Source organism: Chanodichthys erythropterus, chromosome 12 (assembly GCF_024489055.1).
Source record: "Chanodichthys erythropterus isolate Z2021 chromosome 12, ASM2448905v1, whole genome shotgun sequence".
In the NCBI taxonomy this organism is placed as follows: domain Eukaryota; kingdom Metazoa; phylum Chordata; class Actinopteri; order Cypriniformes; family Xenocyprididae; genus Chanodichthys; species Chanodichthys erythropterus.
In genome coordinates, this window is record NC_090232.1 from 20,711,031 (window position 1) to 20,738,984 (window position 27,954).

Here is a 27,954-nt window from a genome sequence, read left to right on the forward strand (position 1 = left end):
GATTACACATCAGAAGTTTCAGGCAACCTTGGCCTGACCTGCTAAAGTCTAAAAGTGACGAATAATCCCACAAAATCCAATTCTGATAGAAAATCTATACAGAGCTGCAAACAAATTAAAGAAGCACAAAAAGATTCTGTGCACACCCAAGCTTTTCTCACAGGGCCTGACTATTAAGGAATCAATGATCATTGAGTGATAAATGTCTCAGAGGCCAGAATTAACTGAGCTGTGATGAATTAAATACTGAAATCTTTAGAAGTAAAACAACACAAAGTAATGTTGCATGAAACACTTTTGTTATCAAAACGTTTAATGAATACATTTTACAGTAGAGACACATTTCTGGAACGACTGTACAGAGGCTATTAAATGTAAAGTCCATTGCACCATTAGGCCGCATGTCCAGAACACGGCATTAACCCTCAAAATAGGCATGCTAGGCAGTTCATGAGATCATTTCCTGTAGTATGGCTCTGACTTGGACTGGGTCAGTTCTGCCTTTAGTTTCTCTCTGAACTTCACCCATCAATTTGTTCAATACTTTCTTATTACCCCCTCTGATAATCTGAACCTGCAACAACAAAATTAATTTACAAAAATTAGTTTGCCAGTTATCAGGGTTGGCAACTAGTTAATAATAGAGTTATTCTGATAATCTGAAGATGCAAAAATAAAATAATTTGAAGGAATAGTGTACAAATTATTCTTGGCAAGCAGTTCATCTTTTATACATTTTATATTTGTACTAGCTCAAAATAAAGACAAACTAATGTCTGGATTTACCTCCTCAGTATGACTGTCCACAACCCTCTGACAGATCTTTCGTAGCTCCTCTTTGTCATTTATCATCCACAAATTCTGCTCCTTCACTATCTGGCCCACTGTCTTCTCTGGAGCTTTCCACATCTCCTGGAAAACCTGTGCTCACCACGTACAAACAAAACAGGCCAGTGGTTTACAGAGAACATCACATAACATGACTTGAACATCTGTCAATTAGCCAAATTAAGGATTTTTCCCCATTTGTTTTTCTCTCTTACTTGTTTGGCAGTCGAGGAAGAAATGTGACCCGATTCCACAAGATTGATCAGCTCAGCAAGAGCACATGGAGAGATGGGACTAAGAAAGAAAGGGAGAGATTAGTTAGAAAGAACAGAGAGAGATGTGAGAAAAAATATCTCTGTGAGCAAGAATTAGAAATATTATGACCCAGCCCAGGAGAACTCATTACTGGATTGGTTAAACATGGCTTCTTTCTGTGTGTTCACACAATTTAGCCCTACTCATACACTAGTGAGTTCAAGAAAACAAGAGATGATCATTGAGGCAGTTTCTGATCACTGAGCTGGAGTCCCAGAAAAACACTCCCGTATATACATCCCTAGGCACGGAGTGAACGCAGCCTCCATTATTTATTATTTACTGACTGGAAACAATATTGGTGAGAAGGAATAAAACAAACAGACTGGAAATAAGCCCCCGGCGTGTACACACAAGTCACACTTCCTCTCTCCCAATTTCTTGGAATTATTTATTCTAATTTATTTTCCAATGTGTTGGATCTATCAAAGCTATTGAATGATTGTTCACAGTGCTGGCTCACCTCTGAGAGACTTTCAGATTCTGAATATTCAGATTTCCCATCAGCTCATTCATCACCCAGCCAATCACCTTCCTCGGTTCTGCCTTGGTCATCTGAACAACACTCTCAAAGTAGTCCATAAGCCCGTCCTCATTCTGAAATTGAATAGTTATTATATAATTTGAGTCTTTTAAATGAATAAGTATCTGTGAAAAAAGTAAAAAAGTATAACAAATGATAAGATTAACCCAAAACTATGGAAGCCTGTTTCCAACTCACAAGATTGTGAACAAAACCATACAGCAATTATGCAATTGTGAGAAATTTTAAGAAATCAAGTCACATTGTGAAATATGAATTGACAATTATCAAATAAAGTTGCAATTATGAGAAATAAAGTCACAATTGTGAGACATAAAGACGAATTAGAAGTCGCAGTTGTGAGATAGAAGTTACAAGGAATACTGTTGCAATTATGAAAAATAGTCACAATTGTTAGAAATCAAGACAATTATGAGAAGTTGTGATTAAAACTATTCAAAGTTAAAACAAATAAAGATATTACGAGGAATAAAGTTACTATTCCAAGAAATAGTAGTAACTGTTAGATGAATTCAGAATTATAAGAAATATTTGGCATTGTGAGATCACATTTACAAGAAATACTTGCAATTACGAGGAATAAAGTCACAATTATGAGAAATGCTCACAATTGTAAGATTATATATATATATATATATATAAATATATATATAGATATATATATAGATTATATATATATATATATATAAATAGTTGCAATTATAAGATAGATGCAGTTAAAAAAGTTGCAAATACTAAGAAAAAAGTTGTAATTAGATGAAATAGTTGCCATTGTGAGATATAAATTCACAATTAAAAGGAATAATTATGCAATTGTGAGAATTACAATTGTGAGATATGAAGGTATGATTCACTATTTGAAGAAATAATATGTGTATGCACGTGATGTCACCGTCAGCAGCTGAGTGGCAGACAAGAAACATCTACAATGGGAAATGGTTGTGTGATTAACTGTAGATTTGACAAGAATATTTTTACAGGCTGCCAAAGGATACAGAAAAGAGAAGCAAATGGATTGCTGCGATTCACAGAAACAACTAGACTTGTACAATTTGCAGTTATCAGTGTGTCATAATGTTGAATTTTGGGTTAAATTCATACCATATACGATATACCATGATATACCATACCATTTTAATAATTATATATTGTACTGACAACTCATCAGTTAAATATTTACCATCTTATATTCTTCATAATTTTACAGTTTTTGTCAGTTTATTAAAAAACATCCAAATTTTAGGGCTGGACAATATGGTGATACATAGAACACTGATATAAGTGATCACCCAGATTTAGACCTTTCTATAATTTATTTATATATAAAGCGTTCAGAAGCAAATTTGCTTTATGTATTTCCCAGAGTCAAAACCAGGCACATTAAGCACGATACCTGGGCCTGTATGTCAACATCCATGGATCACTTGTTCTTTAGTAAATTGTAAGGAACACTATCAAGTCCATCTGCCTTTAACTTAAACTGATAATAGTATGTTTTACTCGCATTTTCCCAGTCATGCAGCAGGCTCTTTTGCCACTCAGTGCAGCCAAGGAGGGCGTGTTCCTGCGGGAAAGTGACATCAATGCATACCCTCTATTGCAACTGTGAGATTTTAAATCATAGTGCTTACAACTGGACAATGTTAAAAATACAATTGGAATTAATTCAATTAAAAGGATCAGAGTGCCTGATGGGAAATGTGTGCCATAAAACAAGCATGCATAGCTAGCATTTAGACTTTCTCACCACCAGCGTGAAGCTGTGCTCCCGCAGAATGCCGTACGTCTCCACAAGCCTCATTCTCCTCACAGACGGCAGCTCTGGCAACTGGGTACTCAGCCTGTCAATCACCACAGCCTGGGTGGGGTCAACACCAGCAGGCACTGAAGCTTCACTCTCATAAACAAACAGTGGCGGCAAGTTGGGCTCTGGCATGAACCTGAGAGATAAAGCGAGAGAATGTATGTACATACAACACAACAGAAGGCGTGATTCAAGCAGGTCATGTGTGGAAACACAAGAGCGTGTTCTTATCAGGTGCACAGATAAGCCAGCGTTTGTTGTGTTCAGACGGCGTGTGTCATCTCAAGGCCTAATCTCTAGCCCTCTCTGTCTGTCACACACTCCTCTTCAACCTAAACCAGCCACACATGTCCAGCAGTCCATCAGAGGCAAGGGAGGCTGAGCCCCCTTTAAAAATGTATTAATAATTAATTTAACGATTGATGTGATAAAACTAACTCCTGTTTTGATCAATTTACAAATAAGCATAACTCACATGCATATATTTTTTCCTGCGTCGTACTGTAGCTGAGGAGAGTACTGATCGTTGCTTGAATGTCAGCGGACACGTCTCAGATTAATAAAATGACCAAATCAGAATGGATATATTCACATTACACATTTGTTTCTCAAAAAAATGCGGCTGAAAAGGCAAAACTGAAAACAGAGAAATTACTTCTTTCTGCATAGCTAACCAATCATTAATACTGTATGATTCGGTAACATGTTTTGCAAGTTTTTGAAAGACGACTGCATTTATTTCATAATACAGTACAATGATAATACAATGAAAAAACAGTAATACTACAATGAAATATTACAATTTAAAATAACTGTTTTCAATTATATAAACTCTTTTGAATATATATATATATATATATATATATATATATATATACAGTCAAACCAAAAATTATTCAGATATTTTTGATATATTTTAACAAGTGGGTGCAGGACACTAAAGCTCATTTATGTAAGCGATGATAACAAAATCAAGTAAACTGTGACATATTATTATTAAAAATTCTCCATACAGTGGACTAGCAGTAAAATTGATAAAAATTTGGAACCAAAAATTATTCAGACACTTTGATCTGACCATGTTTTGCTTAAGTATCTGACATAATTAAGATTGAGATCTGAGATCTCTGAGATCTTGTCATATTTTATTATCATTTTTTTAAACTATAGTGAATAAACTGTAATAATGAATTAAATGTTCAAGGTGTCTGAATAAATTTTGGTTTGACTGTATATATAGATATATGTATATATATTTAAAGTTATATGTGTGTAGATGGAAAGTGGCTTTCCAATCATTTATAAAGGTTCTGCTCACGGTCTGTAGATGGCACTGCATGATTTGCTCCATTTCTTTACTACTTTCACCCACTCTTCCCTCCCTCCTCATTTATGTGGATCTACAGCCGCATTATCACAGCACAGGTGATGCATCTTCAGTCCTTCATACAAACACTTGTCACTTGTCTTCCTGTCCTCTTCCTCCTCTATTTTGTCCCCCCGATCACACTCTTTCCCTCCATGGCACCATATTCATTTTTATCCATCTCCATGCTACTCCCTTGTTGTCTAAAAGTTGTCAGTATTTTCTGCTGCTTTCCTTTCCTTTCACCTATTTTCCTTTTATCCTTTTATCCTGAACTATCTCCCCTTTACTTCATCACTCTTTCCAGTGTCCTCTCCTGTTTTTCTTTATCTATCCTCCCTGTAGCACTCCACAGGATGGAGCAGATTTCACTTCCCTGCAGGGTTCATTGGAAGGTTATACTCACCTGTAGTCCTGTAGGCCTTCCTTATCCCTCATTGGAATTGTGTTACTGGCAAGAGAGAGAGAGAGAGAGAGAGATGTAAATAAATAAGTTATATAGCTTAAAAAAAAACTTACAAGCAAAGTATGTTCTGATGGAAGGTTCTTACAGGAATTTAGAATTTACATGTACAGTCAGCTGGTCATTATTACCATGCAGGAGTTGTGGTGTGCTCATAATTAGCGTACTTACTAGATGATAACCAGGACTTAATAGCGACACTATTAATGTGTAATTTAATTTCAGTAATCAACAGACAAAACCGCAATAAAACAAGTAACAGTCGTTATACAAATGCCTTTTTAATAAACTTCTTATGTTTATTTAACTTATTACCTACCATTTTAAGTGATTATACATTATAAATCAACATTGAGTGATTATGACTTCACAAGTTCTGTTTTATAATAACTATGATAATTATTTTACCTTTGTTCTTTGTCAGTTACAAATTCTACTGATAGCTTTGTCAATGAAGTGACAATAGTAAACAATTTTAACAATTTATCAAACAATTTTTTGCATGAATTTGAATAAATGTGAATTTTTTTAATACATTTTTACATGTATATATATATATATATATATTGTAGTAATATATATATATATATATATATATATATATATATATATATATATATATATATATATATATATATATATACACACACACACACACAGAGAGGTTCCCTTTTTCGTTAATTAAAACTTTTTGGGTTATGTGTTATGTTGCTTTTGTATCAACCTGATGGGCTTTATTTAGATATAACAACCAGCTCATTGTACATTATCCAATAAATTGCATGGCTACTAACCAAATAAAACATGAATGGATCCTAAATTTTGTTGAAATTATGTGAGAAGAGACCAAAAGTCAATTATAGTTTTGTGGCCATTATACAAAGATATTTGACTGCTGCGATTGACCAATTAGAATAAAGTATACCAGAAGGTTGTGTACTAAGCACTTATAGATTGGTGGTTTGTGCTAGCAGAGCAGATCATATCCAAGAGCAGGAGGACACAGCTGTGAGATGAGACTTGTATTTCATGGGCAGATGCTCACAATAATACTGCTCTGTCATCTGTGGAGAGCATGAGTTAGTGTATGTGTGTCTGGTGCTGCCATGTGTACAAGTCAACACATGACAGAACTACTGAGGTCAAATGACCACATTCATCTTTTGTCACAGATGGACAGGAAAAAGACCAAGGGAAAAGTATGCTGCCTATGACTAAACGCAATATTTCCTGAATCACTATTTGCCAGTGCTGCACAATCTACAGAGCCACAACAAAAGAAAACAGTTTGCAGTTTAAATTGAACATAAAAAACTGTGTATCACAAAATAATGCCAAGACAACATGTCTGTCTATTGTGTTGTCTTCACTGGCTGCACACACAAAAAACAGCGTGACAAATGTAGCCTGATTCACAAACAAATGAACGTTATTAGTTTTAATAAGTACAAACCCGATTCCAAAAAAGTTGGGACACTGTACAAATTGTGAATAAAAAAGGAATGCAATAATTTACAAATCTCATAAACTTATATTTTATTCACAATAGAATATAGATAACATATCAAATGTTGAAAGTGAGACATTTTGAAATGTCATGCCAAATATTGGCTCATTTTGGATTTCATGAGAGCTACACATTCCAAGGTAGCAATAAGAGGCCGGAAAAGTTAAATGTACATATAAGGAACAGCTGGAGGACCAATTTGCAACTTATTAGGTCAATTGGCAACATGATTGGGTATAAAAAGAGCCTCTCAGAGTGGCAGTGTCTCTCAGAAGTCAAGATGGGCAGAAGATCACCAATTCTCCCAATGCTGCAGCGAAAAATAGTGGAGCAATATCAGAAAGGAGTTTCTCAGAGAAAAATTGCAAAGAGTTTGAAGTTATCATCATCTACAGTGCATAATATCATCCAAATATATCATCCAAAGATTCAGAGAATCTGGAACAATCTCTGTGCGTAAGGGTCAAGGCCGGAAAACCATACTGGATGCCCGTGATCTTTGGGTCCTTAGACGGCACTGCATCACATACAGGAATGCTACTGTAATGGAAATCACAACATGGGCTCAGGAATACTTCCGGAAAACATTGTCGGTGAACACAATCCACCGTGCCATTCAACGTTGCCGGCTAAAACTCTATTGGTCAAAAAAGAAACCATATCTAAATATGATCCAGAAGCGCAGGCGTTTTCTCTGGGCCAAGGCTCATTTAAAATGAACTGTGGCAAAGTGGAAAACTGTTCTGTGGTCAGACGAATCAAAATTTGAAGTTCTTTTTGGAAAACTGGGACACCATGTCATCCAGACTAAAGAAGACAAGGACAACCCAAGTTGTTATCAGTGCTCAGTTCAGAAGCCTGCATCTCTGATGGTATGGGGTTGCATGAGTGTGTGTGGCATGGGCAGCTTACAAATCTGGAAAGGCACCATCAATGCTGAAAGGTATATCCAAGTTCTAGAACAACATTATGATCCCATCCAGACGTCGTCTCTTTCAGGGAAGACCTTGCATTTTCCAACATGACAATGCCAGACCACATACTGCATCAATTACAACATCATGGCTACGTAGAAGAAGGATCCGGGTACTGAAATGGTCAGCCTGCAGTCCAGATCTTTCACCCATAGAAAACATTTGGCGCATCATAAAGAGGAAGATGCGACAAAGAAGACCTAAGACAGTTGAGCAACTAGAAGCCTGTTTTAGACAAGAATGGGACAACATTCCTATTCCTAAACTTGAGCATCTTGTCTCCTCAGTCCCCAGACGTTTGCAGACTGTTATAAAAAGAAGAAGGGATGCCACACAGTGGTAAACATGGCCTTGTCCCAACTTTTTTGAGATGTGTTGATGCCATGAAATTTAAAATCAACTTATTTTTCCCTTAAAATGATACATTTTCTCAGTTTAAACGTTTGATATGTCATCTATCTTGTATTCTGAATAAAATATTGAAATTTGAAACTTCCACATCATTGCATTCTGTTTTTATTCACAATTTGTACAGTGTCCCAACTTTTTTGGAATCGGGTTTGTATGATGGATCCTTTGAAGAACTCACTGAATCAATCACAGTGGTTCTTGAGTTGCACAATCGTTCAAAATTATATGTTTTATAATATGTTTTAAAATATAATGTATTCCTTTGATGTCAAAGCTGACGTTTAGCAGCTTAGTAGTCTTCAGTGTCTCATCATCCTTCAAAAATGTAAAAATCATTGCTGATTTGGTGCTCAAGAAATATTTCTAATTATTATCACAGTTGTGCTTGTGCTGCTTAATATTTTTTTTATATTTTAATATTTGCAACAGATACTATTTACACCATGTAAAAGTATTAGTACTTTGCAATAAGAGTAAATTGTAATTAGATGCTATCTATACTTTATATTGGCAGATACTATTTGCACCTCAGTATTTTTGTACATTAACAGGATGCAATAATATCATAGAGTGTAAATGATTATATTTATTAAAATTATTAAATGGATGCTGCCTTATTGGGAGAATAAAATCCCTCCCTACACCTTTCCCTAACCCTACACAATAAACATTTTAATATTATTAAACATTTGTTCGCATTCTATTTATCACTGAGGTTTTCATAATATTTTTATCATATAATAACTATGTAAAAAAAAAATGTACAGTCAATTTTGATGCATCCTAGGAATAAAAGTATTATTTTCTTAAAAAAATCTTACTGACCCTGAACTTTCAAACGGTGTACTTACTGAACCACAAGTCTTGACTTTAAGTGATGTCCAGCTCGAATCAAAGCAATAACTTGTGAAACAATAATTAGCAGCATTATGATTGGTTGTTTTTTTGGCATTGTATTATGTTCTTATATGGTTGGTTTGAACCGTTTAAGAGTTACCTTTCCACCCTTTTGACTGAGCACCATCCAACGAGATCACTTTGGTGGTCTAATGAGAGACTCCTGTCTATCCCTAAATCAAGGTTAAAATTTCAGGGCCTTTTCTGTAGTTAGCCCTAGACTCTGGAATGATTTGCCCATTTCTATTAGACTGGCTTCATCTTCATCTGTTTTTAAATCTAAGTTAAAAACATTTGTTTGACAAAGCATATAATACATGTTGAAGCACCCTTACATTGTATTTTATTGTTATATTATAACGCTGAAGCACTAATTCTAGTCTATTTTATCTGTATGTGTTTTATTGCTTAATATATTTTTTTTGTTTTTTGTTTTTTTTACTTTTTGTGTTTTTCTGTGTTTTTAGCTATTGTAAAGCACATTGGACAGTGTAGGTTGTATTCAATTGTGCTATATAAATAAACTGCCATTACCATTAGAAAATGGGCTTCTCTGTTGCAAAAACAAAATTCTGACAGAAACACTGACTAAACCTGAAGTAGAAGCTCAATGTGTTCAATGTGTGTGATCAGCCATGAGACGCTAAACATTTAATCCAACATGAATAATTTTAAGTGGCTGTGGGTTTAAAATGCAATAAGAAACCAATATAGAATCTGAGACTCAAACCATGTAAAACAAAGCTCGTCTAATTGCATTGCTCTGTTCCAGTTGATATCACAAGAGAATGCAGTGCTTGTAGAAATCTGCCTGTTCTGGGCCCCCTTACCCAGATTTGCTGTCAAATGCTCGGGTCTCATTAAGAACCGTCCCACCGCTCTGTAGAACCTCCATCTGTCTCTGGATCTCGTAGTCTATGGAACATGTATCAAGAGAGGTCCAATCAAACTCTAACCACAACCTTCTGCCAACAAAAGACCCTAAAGTACTTTTGAGATGGCTGCACATCAGCATTTTTCCTCATGACTGCTTAAACGAGCTTTCGGGGGAAATTGCAGTAGTGTAGAAAACCACTGGTAGTCCTTTAGTTTTAAGCCAATGTGCAGTATTAAACAAGTATAATAGCTGTCTTTTCAAGACATCAAATCAAAACGTATTACATATTAATTGCAAAACTTTCTCTCGGGGAACAGTGTAAAATGGGGTTTAAAAGAATCTTGTCACATTCAGCGATTAAATATTTTCCCGTTTTCAATGTTTATTCTTTCTTTCATTGACACTACTATTTAATCTTCTCGTCCTTGACAGGCATGTTTATGTGTGTCTTCAGCATTCATTTTCTTGGATCAAATCAGTCAGATTTCCTGGTTTCAAACACACAACTTTGTGATTGTGTGTGTGTGTTAATGCGGCAGAGATGATGGCTTCTGCAGCCTTTATTCAGCGGTGCACAACTTGACAGAGCATTTAACACGAGACAGAGACGGAGTGAGGTGAAAATGCTTATTCTTCGTGTTTCTTATCTGGAGTTTGCAGTCTGACTTTCAGCTCTGGCATAATTACACACATACACTCAACTGATGCTGGGCTAAATGTGACAACCATACAAGAAAAGTGATTTCCAGTTATTACTAAAGTGCTTTGCGTGTGTGTGTGAATACGAGTGCAGCATGATTAAAAGATTTCTGAAACCCACTGGCTAAAAGTCTATTTCATTCCCTCGACACGTCTTGCTGTACTGAGGAGCGGCAAAGAGATTTTACTGTACACTTGTGTTTAAATCAGAAAAACCCTCTCCAAACCAACAGGCAGATCTTGATATCCATAAAATTCTCTCTCATTATCAGTTAGACATATCCTTACCTATGGCTTTGGCCAGGTGCCTTACACTGTTGATGTTTTTGACCTCTGTCCTCACTCCCAAAGGCTCTCCAGGTCGATGCACGGACACATTGGCATCAACCCTAAGCTGCCCCTCTGTGAGAGAAAAGAAAGAGGGATCTGATGTGAATCACTCTAAACAGTCATTACAATTCAACCATCCACAGCTCTCAAAACCCTGCTTAACAAACAGTGCATACATTTGAATTTGAATGATTTATTTGCATGAAATACTGTATTCTGGAGTGCACCGTTGAATAGTCTGCAACAGATAAACAATTTGCTGTATTTTGCTTCAGGGGTTTTTGATTAAACAAGAGCTATTGAATTTTTCATCACAGGAAGACAATAGGTTGATTGAGCGGTGACACGTTAAGAAGGGTTGAGGAATAGGTCAGTTATTTTCTCATTTGAATTTGTGTCTCCTAGACAAACATTACATTTTATCAATGTTCCTTAATGTTCTTAAAGTGTGCAACTGAAACTGTGACTAAGATACATCTCAGTGCATTCAAAGCACAAATACTAGTGAAGCTGGAAAGGGGGAAAAGTGTTTACACATTGGTTGGAAAATGGGGGGTGGTATCTACAGTTCTTTTATGCTTATATATCCAACCTGATAATATGTGTTACAATGCCAAGACATCATATATATGTGTGCCTTTTCAGTTTTAGAGATTCTTTTTTTCTTTAGATTTGTAAAAAACATAATTTTGTGAAAATTACAATATACAGTGCTGCTTGAAAGTTTGTGAACCCCTTGCAGTATCTGTGAAAATGTGAATAATTTTAACAAAATAAGAGGGATCATACAATATTCATGTTATTTTTTATTTAGCACTATCCTAAGTAAGATATTTTACATTTTTTTTTTTTGTACATATGGTCCACAGGACAAAAAAAATAGCTGAATTTATAAAAACGACCTGCTCAAAAGTTTTTGAACCCTTGATTCTTAATACTGTGTGTGGTTACCTGGATGATCTACGACTGTTTTTTTGTTTTGTGATGGTTGTATGATTTTGAGATCTGACTTTTCACACAGAGGACAACTAAGGAACTCAAACACAACTATTACAAAAGGTTCAAACATTTACTTATGCTCCAGAAGGAAACACGATGCATTAAGAGCCGGGGGTTGAAAACTTTTTGAATTTGAAGATCAAGGAATATTGTACTTAATTTGTCTTCTGGCAAACATTTAAGTGTCTACTGTTGCTTCCAAAGGGCAGTACTAAATGTAAAAAAAAGAAAAGAAAAGATAATTAAACAAAATAAGAAAAATTGGGACATCTTTATCCTGTTCAAAAGTTTTCACCCCTGACTCTTAATGCATCGTGTTTCCTTCTGGAGCATCAATGAATGTCTGAACCTTTTGTAATAGTTGTGTTTGAGTCCCTCAATTGTCCTCAGTGTAAAAAGATGGATCTCAAAATCATACAGTCACTGCTGGAAAGAACTATGGGGCAGTTTAACTGCTCAGGACAAACAAGAGACTCGTGAACAACCATCACAAAAAAAACAAACCAGTCGTGGATAATCCAGGTCACCACACACAGTATTAAGAATCAAGAGCTCACAAACTTTTGAGCGGGCCGTTTTTTATAAATTCAGCTATTTTTTTGTCTTGTGGACCATCCCTCTTATTTTGTTAAATCTTCACAGATTCTGCAAAGGGTTCACAAACTTTCAAGCAGCACTGTATGTTAAGATGTTGGCATTTAGCAGACATTACTGCAATATTCATGATTTAAGATGTACACGAGTCCATGTTTATCAGAACATTTTAACACAAAAATAGTGTGCAAGGCTTTCCACATGATTTGCTCTTTAATAGACATCTTGGTGATGTATGGAACACTGTGTACTGGACTGGTTGTTCTACTGCTTATTAACACTATATCTGCAAAGAGTTTGCTGCCGATATAAAATTAAGCAACATTATGATTATTGTGATCATTTTAACATGCTTTTTCGGCATAATGCAATCTTCACCTGTCTTATTTAAACAGATATTTTAATAGCAAACCTAAATTTAAAGTTCAGGTTCAACTAATCTCTGTAAATTAGTTCAAACTGTCCTTTTCAGTGAATCAGCTCTCATTCAACACCTCATTTGCCTACTCAAAAGTGTTTGCATAGTAAATTATTGTATTAAAGAAATAGTCCACCCAAAAATGGAAATTCTGTCAACATTTACCCACCCTCAAATTGTTCCAAACCTATATGAACTTCTTTCTTCTGCTGAACACAAAAGAAGATATTTAGAAGACAGGGATAGGGGGGGGAAAGGAGGGAACATTGCGTGGGGCGGAGGCACGCTCCGCATGGATTTTTATTTGCTTTACATGGTCAGTTGTAGTTACTTTTGTAGTTAAAATCTCATGTTATAAAAGATGAAGTGCTATGCAGGATATTTAGGACAATATTGGCTTATTAGATGGCAATACTGAGCTGAACTGCAAACTGTTTGCAAACTCTCTCTCTTCAACATTCACATATCTCAGATTATTTATAGACATCATTTTTAAAGTAAAGAGTATCCCATAAGAACACTTTCTCATTGGATCTATGCAAATCCCATAGGTGACCTATTTTGATCTCAAAAAGGTGAGTTGTCACTGAAAGGTGAGGAGTTTGCATCTATGAGAAGAATATGGGTAACCAAACAGTTGATGGAAAACACTGACTTCCAGAGTACGGGGGAAAAATAGGGTCCATCAACTGTTTGGTTAACAACATTCTTCAAAATATCTTATTTTGTGTTCAGCAGAACAAAGAAATTCATACAGGTTTGGAACAACTTGAAGGTGAGTAAATGATGACAGAATTTTCATTTTTGGGTGAACTATCCCTTTTAATTGTTAAAATATTAATTTAATATTAGTATGATTTAGTTTTACTGTATTTTACTTATTGCATTAAACATTTTCTACAAATCTATCTTTTGACAGGGGCTGTTTGGTCAAAATGATGTTCTTCTGACATAAATATTGAGATAAATTAAATATAACCAAATGGCTGAAAGATATAGAGGTTTGCAGCCATATGGCCCATTCTTATGGGTCCTGGGTGGATTACTAACTGGATTACTAATAACGTTGGTGCAAGCAATGTGATTTGTGTCTGATACCAACTCATGGGAATAAATGTGTGTAGACGTTAAAGGTTCTGATCAATGTTAGCTGTAGGGGGTGTATTAAATCACCGGCCATGTTGCCCTGGCAGGTGCCCAGAGCCTGCAGGATGAGCTGAAGCTCTCTGACGGCAGCTGCTGCCTCCTCTCCACAACACATCTCTGGCTCCATCACCAGCTCCATCAGACCTACACCTACAGACAGAGAGACACAGCCTTCATTCATATCCTGTCCACAAAGATACAGTCATTATGTTTCTGTATAAGAGTGAAGCAGCAGCACCTGCTCTGTTGAGATCTATAAGAGTCTGGCTCCGTTCAATGTCGTGGAGACTCTTTCCACTGTCTTGCTCAAGCTGGATCTGTTTGATTTTCACACTCTTGGTTACAACTTGATTCCTTCTGTGACCTTCAAAATGACTATAGACCAGTGTGCCATCCACTGCTATGGGAAGCCTCTGCTGAGTGATCTGGTAGCCTGCCTGAAAAAAACACAAACACAAACACACACACACACACACACACACACACACACACACACACACACACACACACACACACACACACACACACACACACACACACACACACACACACACACACACACACACACACACACACACACACACACACACACACACACACACACACACACACACACACACACACACACACACACACAACTGTTACACAACTAAGCAATGGTCACTGTCAAGACAATTTGAATTGCTACACAGAAGTTTAATCTAGATCTAAATAGATCTGTTACAGTAATATTCTTCTGTTTCTGACCAGGGGTTTCCAAACAGCAGACGAGTGCTAGGAGAGCCACGTAAAATAATAATAAAACAATATTAATAGATTTTGTTACATTTTCATTCTGCATTTTAAAAACTGGTCTGAAATTATATTATTAAATCACAATTATTTTATTCTATTGACATCCATACTGCTATTTTTCTCTGCGGGTTTATACATCTAAAAATACAGAGTTAGAAAAAAAACAGTCTTTTAGGGCTCATTCACACAGAACGCATTTTTGCTTTGAAAAAACGGTCTCAAGATGCATTTTTTAAAAGTTGAACTGATTTTAACTTGAATGTCGTGTTTTTTGAACGCCATGTCATGCGCGAGATGGTTCAAAAGACGACAGAAGCGAGCGCAACGGTTTTGCATGTCCGTATGGCGCGTTTACATAGAAAAACAATGGAAAAGTAGCGCTTTGGAATGGGAAAATGTGTTTCATGTGAACGGCCACGCCACGTCTTGTGTTTTTAGATGTAAAGATGTGTTCTGTGTAAATGAGCCCTTAGTAGAACTTAATAGAAACTAAATATTTTCCACATGCACTCCTGTTCAAAAGTTTGGGGTCATTTATATATATATATATTTTTTAAGAAATGAATACTTTTATTCAGCAAGGATGCAATAAATTGATCAAAAATGACATTTACAATTTACATTGTTACCAAACATTTATATTTCAAATAAGTGCTTTTCTTTTGAAGTTTCTATAATTGTATTCAGCACGGGAACCACAAAACTATAAAGCAGAACAACTGATTTGAACAATGATAATTGATATTAGAATGATTTCTGAAGGATCATGTGACACTGAAGACTGAAAAGTAATGATGCTAAAAATTCAGCTTTGTCATGACAGGAATACATTTTGTTTTAAAATATATTAAATAGAAAACAGTTATTCTGAATTGTAATAAAATTTCACAATACTACTGTATTTTTGACCAAATAAAATCATAAGAGACTTCTGTCAAAATATTTTAAAAACCAGACCAACCTCAAACATTTAAATGGTAGAGTATTTATTTTTTTACACAGTATAAATTGGGTATTTCTTTAAACATGAAATATATAGTTGCCTTTTTTTATTTTAGGGGAGTGACTGTAGCATCAAAGCCACTGCTTTGGTTTGGGTCAGACTTGACTTGAAATCTAATTGAATGACCTTAAAACATCGATACTGTATAATCATGGAAGTCTTTAGTGAAGAACCATCATCAGGATCAAATCTGGTGTTGAACAGGGTTAAAAGGCCAGGATTAGGGTTATGACAAAATGAAACTGCATACAGATACTTGTTATCTGGCTACATTTTCAACCTCCTTTAGTTTCACTGTGAAGCAAAACAGAGCACTCGTAACTGTTGCTATGGCAACACCATGACCAAAAGCCACTAGAAATTTATCATAGTTATTGGCATGCAAAAGAGTAAAGGAAAGAAAAAAAGCAATTATCCATTACCATCTGTGTGCTGTACCTGATCAACTAATTCATCACCGGCACAGAAAACAAACAAATGTAAGCACCAAAGAAATTTAATTGGCACTAATGAAGAGTGACAGATTCCTCAGAAATCAAAGATACCCTCCTCCCGTTCAATATCTGAGCTTTCTCAATGCCAACTCAGACTCTCTCTTTTTAAGTTCTTGATTACCTTTGATTATTTTGGCTTAAAATTGGTTTTGCAGTCCATTTGGTAATATAGCATTACAAAATGCATAAGAAAAGAGGTCATACCTCACAAATCACTTGTATAACAGTCCAAATATATCCATGAATTCAAAACAGTATTCAATATTTTGTTTTGCCATTATTTTGTGACTGAACTAAAATGACATTTGCACTTAGTCTAATAATGCTATTTAATTACAAGTTAATTTCACACACTGTGTCTTACCACAAGAGATATCAACGTATCTAGTTTTCAAATATGATGCTTTGATGTAAATAAATCAATCTGTAAAGGGACTTTAGCCAAAGGATTGTTAAAAGGACTCGAGAGCACAACATTTGTGTTCCAGGGGGAAAAAATCCCATTTATTATTCAATTTTTAATGATGATAAATATAAACCTTTCAAGGGTATCTTGAGCTCTGGGGTTGCTAGAGATAGCTTCAGTAGTAGCTACACAATTTCATTTTAAGAACATCCGATTCAGTTGCAGAATTCCCAATGGAGTACTACATTACCCACACTGCTCAAAAGAGATCTACCAATAAGAGAAGGCATTGTTCCCATGCAAGAAATGCAGCAATCTGACTCAACAGTAATCCACCACTTCCATAAAACATTGGAAATCACTCCACATTTAAAATCAACTAATTTATTTGTATATATACTGTATATTATACTGTAGACTTATAGCTAATTGTTTTTCAAAATATGTAAAGTTAGCATTTTAGCACTTCCGTTTCCATCATCTGGAAATCAATGTTTTTTTTTGTTTGTTTGTTTTTTAAAGGGGACCTATTATGCCCCTTTTCACAAGATGTAATATAAGTCTCTGGTGTCCCCAGAATGTGTCTGTGAAGTTTGGAGAATCTCACACAGCCAAATTAATATCGTCAGTAACAGTGTTCAGAGTTAAAGGGAACCTATTATTCAAAATTCACTTTTGCATGGTGTTTGGACATAAATGTGTGTTGGCAGTGTGTGTACACAACCACCCTATAATGATAAAAATCCAACCACTCCTTTTTTTTAAATCCCCATAAATCATAAGCAGTGTATCAGAAAAAGCCGTTTTCAGGTTCCTGGCAATGTGACATAATGTCACATAAGCCACAAGCCCCGCCCACGCATGTTTACAGACACTGCCATTTTAACATAGAACCGTCCTGAGCGAGTTCACAGCGAGTTGTACATTCATTTTGTTTTCAAAGAAAATGCTCCCTCAACTCTACCGAAATGTCTGCGCAAATCATTTCACACCGGACTGCTTAGTGAATGAATGTCAATACAAAGGGACAATACAAAACAGAGGTTAGATCAGTACAAACTGTTCGTGATCAATCTTACAGCCTCCAGAGTGATACTGGATACGGCAGTAATGAAGGCGAGAGCACTTTATTATAGTTCATCGGAGTCCATTTACAGATATAAAGTTTACCAGTTTATTAAACACCACCCGAAAAGGCATAAGGTCTTTCTATATTTGTTTACTGTTAGTTGTAACAAGTGTTTCTGTGTAATTCGCTGTGTATGTTGATGATAATGCAAGGGAGAGTGAGTTTATGGATAATATTTTAATGCACACTTGCACTATGTTTTATTAAGCTCTTACAGTAATTTTCTAAATTGAAAATGTACGCTTCATCTTTTGTGTGAAGTACAATAAACATCATAAAACTCATCTGTATAGCTTTGGCCATCATTCGGACAGGGTCCGCTACAACAGCCTTGTATTAATATAGTAGAAAGAAGAAAATATAAGTTATAGCCGTAACTGAACTAAACTATACCTGTTATATCTCCATGCAGCATATATTCACAGTTTCTGAGTCCTGACTGACTCCTGACACCAGAGAATGAGCTCTTGAAGCTCCGCCCTCTTAGGCTGAGCGCAGTAGTTCATTTGCATTTAAAGGGCACACACTGAAACGATGCGTTTTTGCTCAACCCCAAAAAGTGGCAATTTTAACATGCTTTAAAAAATTATCTTTTATATTTTGAGCTAAAACGTCACATACACACTCTGGGGACATCAGAGACTTATTTTACATCTTGTAAAATGGGGCATAATAGGTCCCCTTTAAATTGTTCAGACCGGAGTCGGACACTGATGGAGAGTTTCAGGAAGAAGTTACAACTTTTAGAATGCATCTGGACATTTCTGAATGGTTAGTGGATAAACTTATGTAGTTGCTGTGGAGGTGAATCAACTCATCAACTAGCATGTGCCATCATGTTAATCTTTTGGGGAAATCCAGCATTGAATTGACCCTCGTTTGTGAAGCAGTCCGGTGTAAAATGACGGCATGATAACAACGCTCTACAACAACAACTCTTCCTCTTCTCTAAACTTTGGGGTTTTTTACCAACCTGTGAAGAATCTTGTTATAGTCCCTACCATCCATTTGTTTTAGTCCTTAAAAAGCTATTTCTGTAGAAGGAAATATCTCCCTTTGCATTGAACTTTGAGCATCGTAACTTGTTTATGCTCAAACAGCAACATTACGCACTAACTAAAGTTAAAAAAGTTAAATCATAATCAACCACCCCTTTAAAAGGGTTTCAGGTTAAATGCTGAAATAAGGTCTGAGGTTTACACAAGCTCAAGATATTTTCATGTTTTATTCTACTGCATAAAATACATCAGTAATACCCCCTAATGATTTTTTATAGCTTTTGCTTGTCTTGAAAAAGGCAGTTGCTAACAAGTGGCTAAATGGGACTACAGAGGATTACAAGGACATTAAATGTTATTACACCAAACAGGAAAACTCATCAACTCAAATTTTAAGGGAAAACGTTATTCAAATAAAGCTCTTGATATACTTTCAAGAGGTGGGTTTGTAGTGCTTGTTAACATATTTATGTTTCTAAATGTCTAAAAAAAAAAAAACACTTGTACAACTATATGGCCTCACAAATCCAATACAAGAGCTGAAACATTGCTCGAACCATAGCTTGAATGTTTTAAGCTTTTAAGAGCGGACACTTGTTATTCATCTACATTAGTGGCAGCTCTTCGGTTTCCTGCCTGTTCAGCATGGATTGCCATCACTTCTTCATTAAAGCTCAGGAAAAGAGAGAGTGATGCACTGGATATATGTGCACGTCTCTTTGACAAACGATGGATCTATAAAGCAGCTAATCAAAAATAACAACCACATAGAGTTGGAAGCATAAGAGAGATGTTCTTGTTTATTGCATTTGTATTATCAGCACTTCTATGCTTTAGAATATGAAGATAAAACTAAGAAACGCTGACAAATGTATCAAGCACCCAGAAGTGTGCAGCTCAGGGAACTCACAGGCATGTCTGCATAAAAGTAGTGCTTCCTGTCGAACAGTGACTTCCTGTTGATGGTACAGTTGAGAGCAAGGCCTGTCAATACAGCAGCCTCCACACATCTTCTGTTCAGCACCTTAGGAAATGAAGCAGCAAGACATTCAATAGCATTTATAAATGCAATGAAATTACAATAGCATTGATTTAGATTGATATCAAAAAGAGAATCTAAAAAAATAATGTTATTTTTTATGTTAATTCAATTCACTTACTGGCAGTGTTCCTGGTAACGAAGCATCAAAATGTGAGACGAGCGAGTTTGGTGGAGCCAAGAATCTAACATAAGATCCAGAAAAGAGCTTTGATGTGGACTGAATCTGAGCGTGGATTTCCAGACCCACAACACCAACCATTTGAGGAAGACTAGAAAATGTAGCATAAGAGATGAAGAGTTGGTGAGAACTGGTGACACTCTACAGTTACTCTAATAGGGTTGTGGCCAGAATTATTAGCCCCCTTCATAAATATGATCAAAGATGACTCAAATAAATCTGCATTGTTTATCATTTTGATCTTTAATTCATAAAATTAGCAAAAATCTAACCTTTCATTGAAGGAAAAGAATTGAAAGTGGGGGGAAAATAACATTAAGAAATAAATGTTTTTCTCCAAAACACATTGCCCACAATTATTAGCACCCCTAGAATTTTTTATGAGTAAAATATCTCTGAAGTATATTCCCATTCACCGGGGTGATCATGAACATGAAGTTGTCCAGCCATGACTTCCTGTTCCACAGGAGTATAAACATGAGGAAACACAAAGAATATAGTTCTGATGTGCAGCAAATGATTGTCGAGCTTCACAAAATAGAAAGTGACTGTAAGAAAATAGCTGAAGCATTGAAAATCCCCATTTCCACTATCAGGGCAATAATTGAGAAGTTCCAATCAACTAAAGATGTTACAAATCTGCCTGGAAGAGGACGTGTGTCTAAATAATCCTAATGTGCGGTGAGGAGGAATGTTTAAGTGGCCAAAGACTCTCCAAGGATCACAGTTGGAGAATTGCAGAGATTAGTTGAGTCTTGAATCTCAGAAAGCCTAAAAAAAAATTATCAAAAGCACCTACATCCCCACAAGTTGTTCGGGAGGGTTTCAAGAAAAATCCTCTGCTCTCATCCAGAAACAATCTCCAGCATATTCAGTTGTCAGACAAGACTGGACGAGGACGAGCTTCTATGGTCAGATGAAACTAAAACAAGAGTTTCTTGGCAGCAAACCCACCAAATGGGTGGTGCACACATGGATAAAAAGTACCCCATGCCCACGGTTAAATATACTGCTGGATCCTTAATGTTGTGGGCCTGTTTTGTGCTGGAGGTCCTGGACATCTTGTTCAGATTCATGGTATCATGGATTCTATCAAATACCAACAGATAAAAAATCAAAACCTGACGCTTCTGCTAGAAATCTTATAATGGGCTGTGGTTGGACAATGATCCAAAAAAAACATCAAAACCGGCACAAAAATGTGTCACTGAGCACAAAATGAAGCTTCTGACATGGCCGTCCCAGTCCCCTGACCTAAACCCTAAAGAGAATGAGTGGAGTGAACTGAACAGAAGAAGCACCAACATGGAGCTGGGAATCTGAAGGATCTGGAGAGATTCTGTATGGAGGAATTGTCTCTGATCTCTTCTCGGGTGTTCTCCAAACTCATCAGGCGTTATAGAAGAAGACTCAGAGCTGTTCTCTTGGCAAAAGGAGGTTGCAAAAAGTACTGAATAAAAGGATGCTAATAACTGTGGGCAATGTGTTTTGGAGAAAAAATGTATGTTATTTCCCCCCCACTTTAAATTTTTTTCCTTCAATGAAAGGTTAGATTTTTGCTAATTTTATAAATTAAAGATCAAAACGAAAAACAATGCAGATTTATTTTTAGAGTCGTCTTTGATCATATTTATGAAGGGGGTTAATAATTCTGGCCACAACTGTACATCGGGTATTAAAATACAATTATATAATGCTTTAAACATTAGCAGCTCAATTCCATTAAAATATGAATTTACAGTGGGTAAGGAAAGTATTCAGACCCCCTTAAATTTTTCACTCTGTTATATTGCAGCCATTTGCTAAAATCATTTAAGTTCATTTTTTTTCTCATTAATGTACACACAGCACCCCATATTGACAGAAAAACACAGAATTGTTGACATTTTTGCAGATTTATTAAAAAAGAAAAACTGAAATATCACATGGTCCTAAGAATTCAGACCCTTTGCTCATATTTAGTAGAAGCACCCTTTTGATCTAATACAGCCATGAGTCTTTTTGGGAAAGATGCAACAAGTTTTTCACACCTGGATTTGGGGATCCTCTGCCATTCCTCCTTGCAGATCCTCTCCAGTTCTGTCAGGTTGGATGGTAAACGTTGGTGGACAGCCATTTTTAGGTCTCTCCAGAGATGCTCAATTGGGTTTAAGTCAGGGCTCTGGCTGGGCCATTCAAGAACAGTCACAGAGTTTTTGTGAAGCCACTCCTTCATTATTTTAGCTGTGTGCTTAGGGTCATTGTCTTGTTGGAAGGTAAACCTTCGGCCTAGTCTGAGGTCCTGAGCACTCTGGAGAAGGTTTTCGTCCAGGATATCCCTGTACTTGGCCGCATTCATCTTTCCCTCGATTGCAACCAGTCGTCCTGTCCCTGCAGCTGAAAAAAAAAAAACCCACAGCATGATGCTGCCACCACCATGCTTCACTGCTGGGACTGTATTGGACAGGTGATGAGCAGTGCCTGGTTTTCTCCACACATACCGCTTAGAATTAAGGCCAAAAAGTTCTATCTTGGTCTCATCAGACCAGAGAATCTTATTTCTCACCATCTTGGAGTCCTTCAGGTGTTTTTTCAGGTGTTTTCACTGAGGAGAGGCTTCTGTCGGGCCACTCTGCCATAAAGCCCCGACTGGTGGAGGGCTGCAGTGATGGTTGACTTTCTACAACTTTCTCCCATCTCTCGACTACATCTCTGGAGCTCAGCCACAGTGGTCTTTGGGTTCTTCTTTACCTCTCACACCAAGGCTCTTCTCCCCCGATAGCTCAGTTTGGCCGGATGGCCAGCTCTAGGGAGGGTTCTGGTCGTCCCAAACGTCTTCCATTTAAGGATCATGGAGGCAACTGTGCTCTTAGGAACCTTAGATGCAGCAGATTTTTTTGTAACCTTGGCCAGATCTGTGCCTTGCCACAATTCTGTCTCTGAGCTCCTCAGGCAGTTCCTTTGACCTCATAATTCTCATTTGCTCTGACATGCACTGTGAGCTGTAAGGTCTTATATAGACAGGTGTGTGGCTTTCCTAAACAAGTCCAATCAGTATAATTAAACACAGCTGGACTCAAATGAAGGTGTAGAACCATCTCAAGGATGATGAGAAGAAATGGACAGCACCTGAGTTAAATATATGAGTGTTACAGCATACTAAGGGTCTGAATACTTAGGACCATGTGATATTTCAGTTTTTCTTTTTTAATAAATCTGCAAAAATGTCAACAATTTTGTGGTTTTCTTTCAATATGGGGTGCTGTGTGTACATTAATGAGGAAAAAAATGAACTTAAATGATTTTAGCAAATGTCTGCAATATAACAAAGAGTGAAAAAAGGAAAGGGGGTTTGAATACTTTCCGTAACCCAATGTATATGAAGATATATAAATCAAAGTTTATTTTATAAGAATTTAATATTGGTGAGAACAGTTGTTGGTTGCATAAACTGCTAGTCTTACTGGCTGTTCAAATTCAAGACTGGTCATAACTTTTTTTAAGTCAGTTGCATAAAATGTAGACTGGTAGACCCCTTGGCTAATGGCCAGTTTGTCAAACTAGTTTTTAAAATAGAGTCTTAACATAGTGGTTGTGTTTAAAAAATGCAATTAAAAATATGCAACTGTAAAAAAGAAAAAGGACTTAGTAAAATAAATATGTATCTCAGTAACTATTATGTTTCGAGTCAAAAGTTCAAGAACATTGGATTTTATGTTGGTTTCAAATACTTACACTACCGTTAAAAAATTTGGGGTCAGTAAGACTTTTTTATATAAAATAAATTAATATTTGTACTCAGCAACAACACATTAAAGGATTAGTTCACTTTCAAATAAAAATGTCCTGATAATTTACTCACTCCCATGTCATCCAAGATGTTCATGTCCTTCTTTCTTCAGTCGAAAAGAAATCAAGGTTTTTGATGAAAACATTCCAGGATTATTCTTACGCTGTATGTCCTATGCCTTCCCTATTGAACTTACAGAATGAACGCAGCGCCAGTTCCATTTTTTCCGTAAGTAGAGTAGGGAAGGCGTAGCACATACAGCGCATGATTTTTGAAGAATACGGAAGTGCGGTTTTAAAGGAACCACTTGGAAGGCGATCATTTGTCTATATATAGCATATACATTTAATTTTTTTTCCGAAAATGGCAGATCATTTTGCTAGATAAGACCATTATTCCTCATCTGGTAAAGCCCTTCGAAGCTGCACTGAAACTTTAATTTTGACCTTCAACCGTTTGGAGGCCATTAAAGTCCACTATAAGGAGAATAATCCTGGAATGTTTTCATCAAAAACCTTAATTTCTTTTTGACTGAAGAAAGAAAGATATGAACATCTTGGATGACATGGGGGAGAGGAAAATTTTATTTGAAAGTGAACTAATCCTTTAAATCGATCAAAAGTGACTGTAAAGACATTTAAAAACACATAAAAAATATCTTTTTAAAATAAATTATGTTCTTTTGAACTTTCTAGGCTTCAGAGAATCCTGAAAAATTATATCTTTCATAAATCTATCATGTTTTCACAAAAATAATAAACAACACAACTATTTTCAACATTGATAATAATAAGAAATGTTACTTGAGAACCAAAAGCATATTAGAATGATTTCTGAAGGATCATGTGACACTGAAGACTGGAGTAATGATGCTGAAAATTCAGCTTTGTAATCACAGGAATAAATTACATTTTAAGATATAGCTATTAGAGTAGACAAAAGTTATTTATTTTAATTGTAATGATATTTCACAATATTGCTGTTATTCATTTTTTTTTTTTTATCAAATAAATGCAGCTTATTTCTATTCAGGGACTTCTTCTAAAATATTTTGAATGGTAATGTAGTTTAAAACCCTAATTAAATAGAATGTGTTTGTAAATTCTGTCACCAAAACTAAATTCCATTATCGTCATATTTTTACTTAAACAATAAACTGTTGAAATGGTGTTCTTCATGAATGTCAGGATGATGCTATAATTATAACCAACTTACTGATTTTACAGATTAAATTTGATTAATACAATTTTTATATCCAAGATTGTATATGGTTACTGAGAAAAATAAACCTACCCTAAGAATTCTTAACTGAAGTAAAAAAAAAAAAAGTGCTTTAATTAATGAGTTACCCTAACCCTAACAAACACCATCTGTTCTTCTTTGTAGTATCCATCAATGGGATATACTTTATGAACATTTTTCAGGGCACATGTAAAGTCAAGGTCAGCAATCAAGTGTGGGCTTACAGTCTGCAGTCTGTCAGCAGCACACATACACTCCTTTAAAAAGTTCGATTAAATCAGAGAAAGACTATTACTCAGATTCAGTGTGTCATGTTGATGACAAATGTAACAATCCCTGTGTCTCCGTCTCCAAACTTATCAACCTCCTATTTACAGTAGACAACATTACATTATATACATTGTTAATGCCTACCTTTTAGTCTGTACTTTGGCCTTAAGTTGATTTTTTGATCTGGATGTCCATATTGTCCTTATCACGAAACTAAAAGTATCAATATGATACAAACTTCGTGATTTATTAGTATATTTTCTCAGGCTAAAGAGCATTCTGCTGTATCCTGAAGAGGAGGCTGCCATGCTTGTGTTTGTGTTTGGGCAGCTGGTGCATGTAGTTTTACAAAGCCTCCAGGAACTCGCTGGTGTACCGCAGGATGACGAAGACAAAACTTCAACTCCCACAATGCTAGTGGCGCAACGTCAAAGTTTCCGGCGATTTCTTATGACGGCATTCACAAACCGCGAATTCATAACTGTGGGTCAGTTGGTGGCGGGAGATTCACGCATGGTCCTGCACGTGAATGATAATTTAAGCACTTCTCTGTTTTCAATACCTGCCTTTCGCTTGTCTCAGTTATAATGGCACTACAGCAAAACGGGACCGCATCCAAAATGCCCAAACACAACGGCGAAACTTCCAGCCATCACCCATCTGTGAACGGGAACGGAGAAATCAAACGCGAGCAGGCCGAGCGGTTTACTTTCACCTCCGAACCTACACTTGAAGATATCCGCCGCATGCAGGCTGAATTCACGGACGAGAGGAACTGGAACCAGTTCCACCAGCCGAGGAACTTGCTGCTCGCGCTGGTCGGAGAGGTCGGGGAAGTGTCGGAGCTGTTCCAGTGGCGCGGGGAGGTAGCGGAAGGTCTACCGGACTGGACCGAGCCGGAGCGGGAACACCTGGCCCAGGAACTCAGCGACGTGCTGATCTATCTGGTTGAACTGGCCGAGAAATGCCACGTTGATTTACCTCAAGCTGTTCTGCGCAAAATTGCTCTGAATCGACTCAAGTACCCGGCCAGCAAAGTTCATGGATCAGCCAAGAAATACACTGAATACAAGGACTGAATTGGGTGATTTCATGATGTAGCCAAAGACGATCGTTACTGAATAGTTTATTCGAGGGAACTGATGTTGAGTGCCTTAAAGGTTTCAAACTGTAAAAGTCCACTGGGCTCTTAGTTGCTGATTTTATTCATTTTAATCTCCGGCGTTTGGCACTACTATACTTTGTTTTATGTTAAGCTTTTTATGTAAGAATTCTGTATGTAAAAAACCATGTTTGCACACTTCCAATTGTAATCAACTTAGTTTTAAAGTTGTTCAGTTTTTATTTTACCAAACAAAAGCTGCTGATAGTTACTTTGTGCTTTGTAGTGTTTTTGCATCACAGTAAAATGTTTTGCAGCACACATGGTCTCTGTGCGACTGTTCACTCTGGAAACCTCAACTGACATTTTCAAGCTGCAAAGTATATTATAAACAACAGGGTGAATTCAGGTTGATTGGGACACTTTTTGCCATTGAGATGACTGAGAAAAAGTGTCCAAATCAACCTGAATTCACCCCATATTAAGTACTTGTCCATGTGGAGCACATTTAGGTCAGGCTTCTTTCATTCTGGCCTTCAAGGTCCACTCAAAACACACCTGAACAGGCAAATCAAGGTTTTCAATTCAAAGATTACTAAAACAATTGCAGGCAAGTGCATTTTATCAGGATTGAAGTTGATCTTTCTGGAACAGTATTGAAGAATCCTGGTTTAGGTCAACAGTTTTGTGGTCTAGTAATAAGAAAATGTTTTTTAAAAGGAAATGCTATGCTGCCAGTGCATTTTTATATGATTCATTCAGTCACATACTTAAAAGTGCTGATGGTGCAAGAGTTTTTTACTTGAAAATAGAAACAATATAGCTTTACTGACTATTATTGAAAATGTCCCTATTTCCTATATCTGATATGTTTGAGTATAATAATGTTAATTTTATATAGAGCGTTATTGGAGTGCATTAAAAGCAATTGCATTTTTAGTTTCAGAGATTGCAAAATGGGTACAATTATGAAAAGTTGTGTACAAGTAGAATACAATACAAAAATGCAACAATATCGTATTGTGGATAGTGACAATATGCACTCTAAAAATGCTGGGTTGTTTCAACCCAAGTTTGGGTCAAAAATGGACAAACCCAACCATTGGGTTAAATTTTTAAATGCATTTTTTAACCCAACGGTTGGGTTTGTCCATATTTGACCCAAATGTGGGTTAAAACAACCCAGCATTTTTTAGAGCAGGGATGGACAACTCCGGTCCTGGAGGGCCAGTGTCCTGCAGAGATTATCTCCATCCCTGATAAGAACTCACTTGCCTATGACTTTCTACTAATCCTAAAGACCTTGATTAGCTGGTTCAGGTGTGTTTGATTAGGGTTGGAGCTAAACTCTGCT

The 27,954-nt window shown here is 36.4% G+C and overlaps 2 protein-coding genes across 2 annotated transcripts; one reads left to right on the forward strand and one right to left on the reverse strand.

Annotated features, from left to right (window-relative positions):
* On the reverse strand, positions 1 to 25,931 carry gatb (glutamyl-tRNA(Gln) amidotransferase, subunit B). The gene is made up of 13 exons (XM_067404877.1): positions 25,643 to 25,931; positions 20,158 to 20,308; positions 19,908 to 20,021; positions 14,411 to 14,609; positions 14,200 to 14,322; positions 10,974 to 11,087; positions 9,940 to 10,024; positions 5,264 to 5,308; positions 3,435 to 3,627; positions 1,607 to 1,740; positions 1,044 to 1,122; positions 787 to 921; positions 1 to 574 (listed from the first exon to the last, which is right to left on the reverse strand). The coding sequence occupies exons 1-13, from the start codon at positions 25,804 to 25,806 to the stop codon at positions 449 to 451; spliced, it is 1,662 nt and encodes a 553-aa protein (XP_067260978.1). The 5' UTR covers positions 25,807 to 25,931; the 3' UTR covers positions 1 to 448.
* A 28-nt stretch (positions 25,932 to 25,959) lies between these two features.
* On the forward strand, positions 25,960 to 27,628 carry dctpp1 (dCTP pyrophosphatase 1). The gene has a single exon (XM_067404878.1). The coding sequence runs from the start codon at positions 26,086 to 26,088 to the stop codon at positions 26,575 to 26,577; it is 492 nt and encodes a 163-aa protein (XP_067260979.1). The 5' UTR covers positions 25,960 to 26,085; the 3' UTR covers positions 26,578 to 27,628.
* The last annotated feature ends 326 nt before the right edge of the window (positions 27,629 to 27,954 follow it).

What these genes read in the sequence shown, in the direction of transcription:
- dctpp1 (XM_067404878.1), top strand. Translation starts at nt 26,086, where the DNA reads ATGGCACTACAGCAAAACGGGACCGCATCCAAAATGCCCAAACACAAC.
- gatb (XM_067404877.1), bottom strand. Translation starts at nt 25,806, where the DNA reads ATGGCAGCCTCCTCTTCAGGATACAGCAGAATGCTCTTTAGCCTGAGA. An exon ending in CTTCCTCGACTGCCAAACAA is followed by an intron (nt 922 to 1,043) that starts GTAAGAGAGAAA and finishes TGGTGAGCACAG; the next exon opens with GTTTTCCAGGAGATGTGGAA. An exon ending in TGGACAGTCATACTGAGGAG is followed by an intron (nt 575 to 786) that starts GTAAATCCAGAC and finishes TTGTTGTTGCAG; the next exon opens with GTTCAGATTATCAGAGGGGG.